The sequence below is a fragment of the Muscardinus avellanarius genome, assembly GCF_963383645.1.
Source record: "Muscardinus avellanarius genome assembly, chromosome: 1".
NCBI lineage: Eukaryota > Metazoa > Chordata > Mammalia > Rodentia > Gliridae > Muscardinus > Muscardinus avellanarius.
Window position 1 is genome coordinate 102,267,209 of NC_137786.1, and position 12,453 is coordinate 102,279,661.

Below are 12,453 nucleotides of genomic sequence, written 5' to 3' on the forward strand. Positions count from 1 at the left end.
TAGCAATTTGGGACTATGTTCAGTTGGATATTTTATGAAAATTAAATAAATTAATAGTTTCACACTGTTTTATTTTCCTCTTACACAAAATCTGAAATTAAAGAAGAAGAATGAAACCAGGCATGGTGGGACATGCCTATAATCTGAGTTTTTGGGATGCTGAGACAGGAAGTTTGCAGGTTAAGAGCAGCCTCAGCAAATTAGGCCCTCTGCAACTTAGTGAGACCTTGTTTTAAAATAAAAAATAAGCCGAGCGTGGTGGCTCACGTTTGTAATCCCAGCATTTGGGAAGGTGAGACTGGAGGATTGCAGTTTGTGGCCTGCCTCAGCAACTTAGTTCCTTTGCAACTCAGTGAGACCCTATTTCAAAATAAAGAACAAAAAATAGGGCTGGGGCTATAGCTTGGAGGTAGAATAGCCCTGTGTTTGGAAGTCAGGGTAGTAGTTACCATTGGAGGTAGTGGGTAGTGACTAAATGGGGGCACAAGATGGGCTTCTAGTATGTAGACAATGTTCTTTTTCTTGGTCTGGGTGCTGGTTACACACGAGTGTTTTTGTGAGAAAAAAAAATTTAAACTATACATTTATGATTTTATTTTTTGTGTGTGTGTGGTACTAGAAATTTAACTCAGGGGCATTCTTCCTCTGAGCTATACCCCAGCCCAATTTTATTTTTTATTTGAAAATAGGGCCTCACTAATTTGCTGAGACTGGTCTCAAACCTGCGATGCTCCTGTTTCAGCCTCCCAAGTACTGGGATTACAATCATGTGCCACCATACCTAGCTTTATGCTTATGATTTATATATTTTCTTGGTCTATGTTATATTAAGAAAACTGTGTGTGTGTGTGTTATTGGGAAATTGAACCCTGGAGTATTCTACCTCTGCACTACACTCCCAGCTCTGTTTTATATTTTAAGTAAGGTCTTACTAAATTGCTGAGGCTGGCTGTGAACCTGCAGTCTTCCTTTCTCAGCTTCCCAAATACTGGGATTACTGGTGTGTACCACCATGCCAAGCATAAAATAAATTTTTAAAATTGTGAACTGACTTGATTTTATCCTTTGCTAACATTGCTGTTTTTCTTTGAAGGTGCCAATGTGAATAGGGCTACAGCCAATAATGATCATACAGTGGTGTCACTGGCATGTGCAGGAGGCCACCTGGCAGTTGTTGAACTACTCTTGGCTCATGGAGCTGACCCTACTCATCGACTCAAGGTATTCTACTTAAAAATAAGTAACTAAGAGCCGGGTGTGGTAGTGCACGCTTGTAATCCCAGCATTTGTGAGGCTGAGACCAGAGGATCACGATTTGCAAACAGCCTCAGCTACTTAGTGAGGCCCTCTGCAACTCAGTGAGACCCTGTTTTTAAATAAAGAATAAAAAATTGGGCAGGGGGTGTAGCTCGGAGGTCAAATGCCTCTGGGTTCCATCCCCAGACCCGCAAAAAAACAAAAAAAAAAAAACAAAAAACAAAACTAAGCCTGGTGTGGTGGCACACACTTGTAATCCCTGTACTTGGGAGGCTTAAACAGGAGGATCGCAGTTCACGGACAGCCTCAAATACTTAAGTGAGGTACTCTGCAACTTAGTGAGACTCTGTTTCAAAATAAAGAATAAAAAAATATAGCTGGGGGTGTAGCTCGGAGGTAGAATGCCCCTTTGTTTTCATCGCCAGTACCAAAAAAAAAAAAGAAAAAGAAAAGGGTAATTTAGCCAGGCATGGTGGCCCATAGCTAAAGTCCTAGTACTTAGGACACTGAGTCAAGAGGATTGCAGGCTGTAGACCAGCCTCAGCAACTTAGCAAAACCATCTCAAAATAAAAAATGAAAGGGCTGGGGTTATAGCTCAAATATAGAATACCCTTGGGTTCAGTCCCCATTAACACACAGACACACACGCACGCGCGTGCGCACACCCACACACATATATACAGATATTATAATAATATATGTGATCTCTTAGTGCTTAAAAATTATTACTATTAAAATGATATTTGATTTTACATGAGTTGCTAAGAAATTTAATGTGTTTATCAGTCACACTAAGAAGAAATTTACAAAGAATTAATTATGGTGTCAATTCTTTTGCAGGATGGATCAACAATGCTTATTGAAGCTGCAAAGGGTGGGCATACTAATGTTGTTTCTTATCTATTGGATTATCCAAACAATGTTTTGTCAGTTTCTGCCACGGATGTGTCTCAGCTCACACCACCTTCTCAAGATCAATCTCAGGTAAAGTAAAATGAAATTTATTTGGTAATAAAAATATTGTCTAAAGTGATCAAAAGATTTTGCTTAAAATTAGTCTTAAGCAAAATTGGATTGTTTATGTTTTCTGTTACATATTGAGATAGTCATGATTCTAAATTTTCTTTAAGATTTATTTTCATCAAAGCTACCTTGAAAATTTTTTATTGTCTTATGTACTGAAAATAGTGACCTTATAAAACCATTTAAAGCTGTGTGTGGTGGTCCATGCCTGTAGTTCGTGTACTTGGGAGGCTGAGAAAGGAGAATTGCAGATTTGAGAATAGCCTCCCAATGTAATAAGACTCAGTAACCTAGCAAGACTCTGTTTCAAAACAAAAGTAAAACTGGGCATGGTGGCGCACACCCAGGCTTGGGAAGCGGAGACAGGAGGATTGCGCAGGTTCGAAACCAGCCTTGCTGACTTAAGAGACCCTGTTTCCAAATTTTAAAACATATATAAAATAGGTCTGGGAGTGTAGCCTGGAGGTCGAAGGGTTCCATCCCCAGTACCACACACACACACAAAAAGTAAAGCCGGGTGTGGTGGAACACGCTTGTAATCCCACCAATGCTTGTGATCCCAGCATTCGGAAGGCTTAGACTGGAGGATTGCAGTTCGTGGACAACCTCAACTACTTAGTGAGGCTCTTTACAACTCAGTGAGACCTGGTTTCAAAATAAAGAATAAAAAATAGGGCTGGGGTGTAGCTATGAGGTAGAATGCTTCTGGGTTCCATCCCCGGAGTTCCACAGGAAAAATAAATAAATAAAAGGGGGGGAGGGCTGGGGATGTTGGTGGGAAGTAGAATGTCCCTGGATTCAATATCCAGTACCACACGTGAAAAATAAATAAATAAGCCCACTTAATATCGTAAATATTCCAGGTTATCTTACCATGACTAGGTTTTTTGTTTTTTCAATGACTACATTGAGCATAATCTGAACCATGAAAAGCCTTCCCCTGAATACTTCACAAGGCAATATTCATTATCCTAGATGTTGATATTCTTTTGAGCCAGGAATATATAGTTAGCTAGGATATATGCACCAAAAGTTCATAAAAGTAACTTTTTTTTTTCTTTTTGAAGATACTGGGTATTGAACCCAGCAGCATTTTACTTCTGACCTTTACCTCTAGTCCAATTTTTTATTCTTTATTTTGAAATAGGGTCTCACTAAGTACCTGAGGCTGGTTGCAAACCTGAGATCCTCCTGTCACAAGTATTGGGATTACAAGAGTGGGCCACTATGGCTGGCCAGTTCTCAAAGTAACTTTTTTTTGGTACTGGGGATGGAAACAAGGGGCGTTCTACCTCTGAGCTACATTCCCAGACCTATTTTATTTTTTATTTGGAAACAGGGTCTCACCAAGTTGCTGAAAGCCTCACTATCAAAGTAACTTTTTTTTTGCGGGTCTGGGGATGGAACCCAGGGGCATTCGACCTCCGAGCTCAGGGTCTCACTAAGTTGTGGAGGGCCTCACTAAGTAGCTGAGGCTGTCTGCGAACCACGATCCTCTGGTCTCGGACTCTCGAATGGTGGGATTACAAGCGTGCTCCTGCAACGCTCGGCTTTATACTTTATTTGGAAACAGGGTCTCACTAATATGCTGAGAGCTTCACTAAGTAGCTCAGCTGGCTTTGAACCTGTGTGATTCTCCTGTCTTTGTCTCCCAAGCACTGGGAGTAAGAGCGTGTGCCTGGCTCAAAGTAACTTTTAAACCTACCTAAAATCATGGAAATAATAGAGAGCATAGTAAGCATATTAAGTTTAGTGAAATCCTTATTAATACAGAGTTATCCTGAGAACTGCTAACATCCCAATTTGGTAATTTATTTTCTCTTTTGATTCTTGTACTGTGTATGTATATATGCATGCATGTATGCATTTGTAGTATTAGCGATTGAATCCAGGGTTTTTCTACCTCTGAGCCCACAGCCCTGTTTTATTTTTATTTCAGAACAGGAACTAAGTTGCTGTGTCTGGCCTCAAATCTTTGATCCTCCTGTCTCAGCTTTCCAAATACTTGGATAACTGGTGTACACCACCAAGACTCCAAGCCTATCACACGGCATGTGTGCATGTGTGTGTGTGTATGTTTTGTGATCCTGGGGATTGAACCCAGGGACATTCTACTCCCTAGTTACATACCCATTGCCCTTTACTTTTTGTTTGTTTGTTTGTTTTTTGGTGGTACTGGGGTTCCTGGAAGCCCTTCTACCTCCGGGCTACACTCCCAGACCTATTTTATACTATTTTATGTGGAAACAGGGTCTCTTAAGCCAGTGCGGCTGGCTTTGAACCTGCGCGATCCTCCTGTCTCTGCCTCCCAAGTGCGGGGATTACAAGCGTGCACCACCACGCCCGGCTGTTTATTTTTTTAATTAATTAATTTTTTTTTTCTGGTACTGGGGATGGAACCTAGGGACATTCTACATCCTAGCTATACCCCCAGCCCTATTTTTTATTATTTATTTTGAAACAGTCTCACTGAGTTGCAAAAGGCCTCAGTAAGTAACTAAGGCTGGCTGCGAACCTGGAACCTCCTGTCTCAACCTCCCAAATGCTGGGATTACAAGCATGCACCACCATGCCCCAGCTTTTATTGTTTTTTAAATGATTTTGATAGACATTTATTTCAGAAAGTAGGAAAAGTACATTCAAAGGAGAATACAAGCCATCCCAGAAGTGAGAAAGGCCCCTTTTTGTTTTTTTCTTGAAACACAGTCTCATTAGGTTGCTGAAAAATATCACTACTTGCTGAGGCTGTCCTGGAATTTGTGATCCTACTGTCTTAGCCTCCTTTGTACTGGGATTAAAGGTATGCACCACCGCACCCAGCTTCATGTTTAATTAATTAATTAATTAATTAATTTTTGTGGTACTGGTGATTGAACCCAGGGTCATTCTACCTACAAACAGCACCCCCACCCCAATTTTTTATTTTGTTTTGAAACTGGGTCATGCTAGGTCGTTGAGAGTCTCACTATTTGCTGAGACCCCTCAAATTTGCGATGCTCGTCTCAGCCTCCCAAGTACTGGGATCACAGGCATGTGCCACTATAGCTCTTCAAGTATAATTTAAATATGCATAAGCAGGATGTGGTGGCACATGCCTATAATCCCAGTGCTTGGGAAGCTGAGACAGGAGGATCAAAGGTTTGAGGTCGGCCCCAGCAATTTAATGAGGCCCTTTACAATTTAGACCCTGTTTCAAAATAAAATAGGGGTTGGAGGTATAGCCCAGAGATAGAATGCCCCTGAGTTCCATCCCCAGTACCACAAAAAAATAAATAGGAGTAAGTCAGGCTAGGTGGCATATACCTGTAATCCTAGCACTTGGGAGGCCAAGACATGAGGATTGGAAGTTTGAGGCCAGCATGGTGACTTAGGGAGACCCTGTTTCAAAATAAAAGGGCTGGTGGTGTAGCTCAGAAGAACACGCCTGGATTCAATCCCCAGTAACACTCACACACACCCCTATATACACACACACAATTTAAATAAGGGTAAATTGAGCCAAGTATGGTGGAGCATACCTATATCCCAAAACTTGGGAGGCTGATTTGGAGAATTGCAGGTTTGAAACCAGACCCAGCAGCTTAGAGTCAGTGTTTGGGGCTGTACCTCTGAAGTACAATGCCCTCTGGGTTCAATCCCTAGTACAAATAATTAATTCATTAGTTATTGGCCAGTGAATAGAAAGTATGTGGCTTATACTCCTATGGTAAGTTTCTCTTCAGCAAGAGAGTAATATAATTGCATTTAGCTTAAATCATTTATTGCATATAGGTTGACTCTTCCCACTGAATATTCTCAAATTATTCATTGCTGAAGGTTTTCTCTATTTTTTAAATTTCATGAAATAAAGTGAATTTGGTGTATAGGAAGAATATCTAAGACAGTATCTTTGTTTTATTTATGGATCTTTGATCTGAGATTTTTTCTGAGTTGACTTTTTAGGTTCCACGTGTACCAATGCATACACTTGCTATGGTTGTACCTCCCCAGGAACCTGACAGAACTTCTCAGGAGAGCTCCCCTGCGCTTTTAGGAGTACAAAAAGGTTAGTCATTGAATTATTTGCCTTAAAATTTGTGTTTTTTACCTAGTTGATATTTCTAAAATTGTCTTTTAAGTTTAATTGTCCATGGATAGTTACAATTAAATCTGTGGTTAATTGAGGTAGATAGAATGCACATAGTCTTATAAGCTATTTTAAATAAATAAAAAAGACAAACACTAGAAAAAGTAACTTACTGTTTTCGTGATAATATACTACTAGATGTCGTTTTCAACTGGCATAGCTGAAAGCACTTAAAACACAAACCAAGTTTTTTATTATATTATAGTAGAAGTTAGCAGACATTCCTTTCTACCCAACAGTTCTTTAGCTAAACAGTAGTATGAGAATGTGTATTTGTTGTCTATTTAAATATTTGTAGCATCTGTTTAATAAGTAAGAAGTTAAGAATTACATTCATGGTGATTTTTGCTGGAACAGTGGGTTAACATCGAAACTGGACAAATACTATCATAATGCATATAAATGACATCCAAATGAATATTGAGAAAGTATATACTATGTAAAAGACTTAAATTTTTTTATCTGATTTTTTTTTTTTACTGTCTTTCCTATGTAGATACAAAGTACCTTCACTCTATAATCTATAATCAGGGTAGTTCTAATATCTAAGTTCTTTGAAATAAAGGAAATAGGTAATGTGCAGGATTTTAAAAACTATGTAAGGGCTAGGGATGCAGCTTAGTTATAAAGCACTTGGCTAGTTGTGCAAGGTTCTGAGTTTGATCTCTAGCACCACCCACTCCTCCCATCCCCCCAAAAAAAACCCAACATAAAAAATTTGTGTGTAGCCAGGCGTGGTGACACACACTTGTAATCCCAGCATTTGGGAGGCTGAGACAGGAGGATCGCAGTTCACGGATAGCCTCAGCTACTTAGTGAGGCTCTGTTTCTAAATAAAGACTAAAAATAGGGCTGGGGGTATAGCTCAGAGGTTGAATGCTGCCCCTGGGTTCCATCCTTAGTACAAAAAAAATTTCAGAGCTTGGTGAGGTGGCCTATTCCTGTAGTCCAAGTACTTGGCTGGCTGAGATAGGAGGATTGCAAGTTCAAAGGCCAGCCAATAAAAAAGGACTGGGAATATAGCTTAGTGGTGGAGTGTTCCTGGGTCAGTCCTGAGTAAAAGACAGGTATGCATGCACATGCACACACACACTGGTTCATTGAGTGTATGACAGTCAAATTCTAAACTATTAAATCACAAGGAGGGGTATAAGTGTATGTTAATATCTTTAATTTTTTAAGTAATGTCGTTTTGTAATAAGTGCTATAGCAGCAAATTATACCAGTTAAAGTAAATTAACATATTGAAGGACTTCACTAAGAATGACTTAATTTCTAAACTATTAATTTCAGAGATGAAATATCTGTAGTCCTCTTGACTTAGGCTAATTCTAGTAATTTTCCTCTATATACAAGCTGTTCAAACATCTTTTTTTTTAAGGGGGGAAGGTCTTGATATAACCCAAACTGATCTGAAACTCCTGAGTTCAAGCTATCACTCTGTCTCAGCCTCTGAAGTGCTGAGACCATAAATGTGACTCTGCTCAGCCTTTTCTGATAATTTTTAATCTTAGCAATTAAAGGGCAACTTAAATGTGTATTTTTTATTTTATTTATTTATTTATTTAGGGTTTTTTTTTTTTTTTTTTTTTTTGCTAGGGACAATCTACCTTCAAGCTAAACCTCTAGACCTATTTTATTTGAAAACAAGGTCTTGCTAAGTTGCTGAGAGTGGTTGGAACCTGGAATCCTCTTGTCTCAACGTCCTAGTACTGGGATTACAAGTGTGTACCACCACACCTGGCTAGTAAAGTATTTAAAGCTAAATGCCAGCCGGGCATGGGCCTGTAATCCTAGTACTTGGGAAGCTGAAACAAGAAGATCTCAGATTGACAGCTTCAGCAAGTTAGTGAGACCTGTTTCAAAATAACAAATAAAGTAGGGCTGAGGTTATAGCTCAGAGGCAGAATGTCCCTATGTTCAATCTCTAGTACCACCAAATAAATAAATAAATAAATAAATCTAAATACCTCTTTTTATCTTTTATTTAGTTAGTTAGTTTGGTGGTACTGGGGGTGGAACCCAGGGGCCTTCTACCTCCGGGCTATACTCCCAGACCTATTTTATTTTTTATTTGGAAACAGGGTCTCTTAAGCCAACTGAGGTTGGCTTCGAACCTGCGCGATCCTCCTATCTTAGCTTCCCAAGTGCAGGGAGTACAAACATGCGCCACCACGCCCGGCTCTTTTATTGTTTTCTATTTTTATCTTTTGTTTGGCTAAACCCTATTGAAAACTATAGAAATTAAGGAAATTCAATACTAAGTAAGAAATCACTTTAAAAAAATTAACACAGAGACACAAAAATAACCAAGAAATACGCTAAACAGAATATGGGCAGACAGGCCAGGCATAGTGGTACACACTTGTAATCCCAGTACTTGGGAGGCTTGGACAGGAGGATCGCACAGCTTTGAAGCCAGCCTCAGCTACTTAGTGAGCCTCTCAGCAACTTAGTGAGACCCTGTTTCCAAACAAAATATAAAAATAGGTCTGGGATTGTAGCTCGGAGGTAGAAGACCCCTGGATTCCATCCCCAGTGCCAAAACAAAACAACAACAACAAAATACCCCACAGAACCTGGGCAGACAGAACATAAAACATTTTAAACTTAGATTGAATGTGTACATAAACTAAAATATATCTGTTTTTGTCACTGATATTTTATCACTTTTGGGATAGCATGAAAATGAAATAAGGAGTCTTCCATATTACTAAATTATTAAGGAAGGTAAATTAACATACTTGAGTACTTCTGTTGTTAGAGCTACTTATTTTTTATATAGAATCAAACTGCATTATGTTAAGATGTCATATAAATATTAATTATGAAGCCAGGTGTGCTGGCACACACTTGTAATTCTAGCAGTATTGGAGGCTGAGACTGGAGGATCATAGGTTTTAGGACAGCCTCAGCAAATAGTGAGACAATCATCAACCTGTATTAACTGTGCACATCATAAAATATATGATACTGTGAGCTGGGCTTTGGTGGTTCGTTTTTGTATTCTAGTGACTTGGAAGGCAAGTAGGTTGCAGGTTAGAGGTCAACTTTGGCAAGTCAGTGAGGTCCTGTCTCAAAAGAGAAAAAAGCTAGCTGGGTGTGGTGGCACGAGCTTGTAATCCCAGCATTCAGGAGGCTGAGACAGGAGGATTGCGGTCCCGTACAGCCTCAACTACTTAGTAAGGCCCTTTGCAACTCAGTGAGACTGTTTCAAAATAAAGAATAAAAAATAGGGCTGAGGATGTAGCTTGAAGGTAGAATGCCCCGATTCCATCCCAGTGCCACAAAAAAAAAAAAAAAAAAAAAGGCTGGCAAAGCCTTTTTCTCTCTTTTTTTCCAAAAGGTAGAGCACCCTGAGACTAATATCCAGAACATATAAATTTGAAAAAAAAATATGATTGTGAATTAGAAATAAAAAGTCATTTCATGGCGAAAAATACATACTGAATTATCAAAATAGCTAGAAAAGCCTTTCTTAAACAATGATATAAAGTTTTTTAAAATGATGAAATAGCTGTTAGCCGGGTGTGGTGGCACACACTTGTAATCCCAGCATTTGGGAGGCTGAGGCCGGAGAATCCAGGTTCGTGGACAGCCTCAGCTACTTAGTGAGGCCCTCTGCAACTCAGTGAGACCCGGTTTCAAAATAAAGAATAAAAAATAGTGCAGGGGCTGTAGTTCAGAGGTCGAATGCCCCTGGGTTCCATCCCCAGACCCACCCAAAAAAAAAAAAGATGAAATAACTGTTAAATTCTTAATTTTGTCTCTTCTAAGTCAGTGTATTACTTCTTTGTAGTATGAAGTATTCTTTTTCTTAGGAATCTCTTTTTTTTCTAGTAATCATCTTTTCATGTCTTTAAAACATTTCATTCTTGTCTTTTTGTTGTGTGTGTGGTGCTAGGAATTGAACCCAAGGATATTGGTTTTTTTTTTAATCTGGAAATAGGATCTTGTTAAATTTCTAACAATGTCACTATATTGCTGAGGCTCCTGTCTCAGCCTCCTAGAACTGGGATAACAGAAGTGTGCTACCATATGTGGCCCTGTTGTCTTTTTAAATAAATCTTTTTGTTTATATTTCTTTTAAAATATATTCATGCGAGCCGGGTGTGGTGGCTCACGCTTGTAATCCCCTCGCTTGGGAGGCTGAGACAGGAGGATCGTGCAGGTTCAAAGCCAGCCTCAGCTGGCTTAAGAGACCATGTCTCCAAATAAAATATAAAATAGGTCTGAGAGTGTAGCCCAGAGGTAGAGGGCCCCTGGATTCCATCCCCAGTACCACCCCCCCAAAAACAAACAAACAAAACAAAAATATATATATTTATATATTCATGCCCAGGCTGGGCATGGTGTTGCACACTTGTAATTCCAGTTCTTGGGAGGCTGAGACAGGAGGATCTCACAGTTTCGAAGCAAGCCTCAGCTACTGAGTGAGGCTCTCAACAACTTAGTGAGGCCCTGTTTCCAAATAAAGTATAAAAAAAATAGGTCTGGGAGTATAGCTGGAAGGTAGAAAAAGTCCCTGGGTTCCACCCTCAGTACCGCAAAAAAATTAACATAAAATAAAATATATTCATGCCCTTAAATGTTACCCAGTTGCTTAATGTAGAATGTACCTAGTTTTTCTTTTTCTTTCTTTCTTTCTTTTTTTTTTTTTTTTTTTGATAGAGGGTCTCACTGAGTTGCAAAGGGCTTCACTAAGTAGCTGAGACTGTCCACGAACCCTGATCTTCCTGTCTCAGCCTCCCAAATGCTGAGATTATAACCATGTGGTCACCACGCCCGCTCTACCTAGGGATTCTTATCTTCCCTATTTCATGTGTACCATTTGTCCATGCCCTGTTCATCTTGATTCCTATCCTTCTTATTTAGGCAACTAATCTGACTGGTCTGCTATTCCTTTTCACAGATTAAGGATTCTAATAGCATCTAGAGGACTCAGAATAATTTCTATAAATAAAATATAAAACCAAGTGAGAATGATGTGCTCAGTATCCTAGCATTATTTATTAACTATAGTTAGTAGTATTTAATTAGGAATGGATATATAAATAGTGAGCCAGGCCAGGCATGGTGGCGCACACTTGTAATCCCTGCGCTTGGGAGGCGGAGACAGGAGGATCGCGCTGGTTCGGAGCCAGCCTCGCTGGCTTAAGAGACCCTGTTTCCAAATAAAAATATAAAAATAGGTCTGGGAGTGTAGCCCGGACATAGAAGGGCTTCCAGGAACCCCAGTACCACCAAGTAAATAAATAAATAAATAAATAAATAAATAAATAAATAAATAAATAAATAAATAGTGAGCCAGGTGTGGTGGCGCATGCTTGTAATTCCAGCATTTGGGAGGCTGAGACAGGAGGATTGCAGTTTGCAGTAGCCTCAGCTACTTAGTGAGGTCCTTTGCAACTCAGTGAGGCCCTGTTTCAAAATAAACAATAAAAAGTAGGGCTGGAAGTGTAGCTCAGAGGTAGAATCACTCTAGGTTCCATCCCCAGTATCACAGGAAGGAAGGAAGCAAGGAAGGAAGGAAGGGAGGGAGGGAGGGAGGGAGGGAGGGAGGGAGGAAGGAAGGGAGGGAAGGAGGGAGGGAGGGAGGGAGGAAGGGAGGGTGTTTCTCATTTTGATCTACAGATTGTATAGTGTAGTACTGATCTGCAGCAAGTATTTAAAATTAGGCCTATAAAGCCAGGCTTGATGGCATACACTTGTAATCTCAGTACTTTGGAGGCTGAGACAGGAAGATTACAGGTTCAGAGCCAACCTCAGTAACTTCATGAGGCTCTCAGCAAACTAGTAAGATAAGACCCTGTCTCCAAATACATAAAATTGGGCTGGGAGTGTAGTTTGGAGGTTAACCTCTGGGATCAATCCCCAGTACCTAAATAAATAAATAAATAAAATTAGGCCTTTAACCCCAGTACTTGGGATGCGGAGACAGAAAGATTGTAGGTTTAAGGCTAACCTCAGTAACTTAGCAAGACCCTGTTTTAAAATTAAAAAATAAGAAAGACTGGGTGTTTAATTCAGAGATGAATGCCCCTGG

At 39.7% G+C, this 12,453-nt stretch overlaps 1 protein-coding gene across 2 annotated transcripts in view; it reads left to right on the top strand.

Annotated features, from left to right (window-relative positions):
• Positions 1 to 12,453, top strand: part of LOC308274910 (ankyrin repeat and KH domain-containing protein 1) — a gene marked incomplete at both ends in the record, with an annotated part of 154,066 nt that overhangs the window by 79,841 nt on the left and 61,772 nt on the right. For both annotated transcript variants that reach the window (XM_080712874.1, XM_080712875.1), the window contains 3 exons: positions 1,094 to 1,221; positions 2,099 to 2,242; positions 6,224 to 6,326. In XM_080712874.1, coding sequence (XP_080569000.1) covers positions 1,094 to 1,221; positions 2,099 to 2,242; positions 6,224 to 6,326 — 375 coding nt within the window. The remainder of the gene's footprint in view (positions 1 to 1,093; positions 1,222 to 2,098; positions 2,243 to 6,223; positions 6,327 to 12,453) is intronic.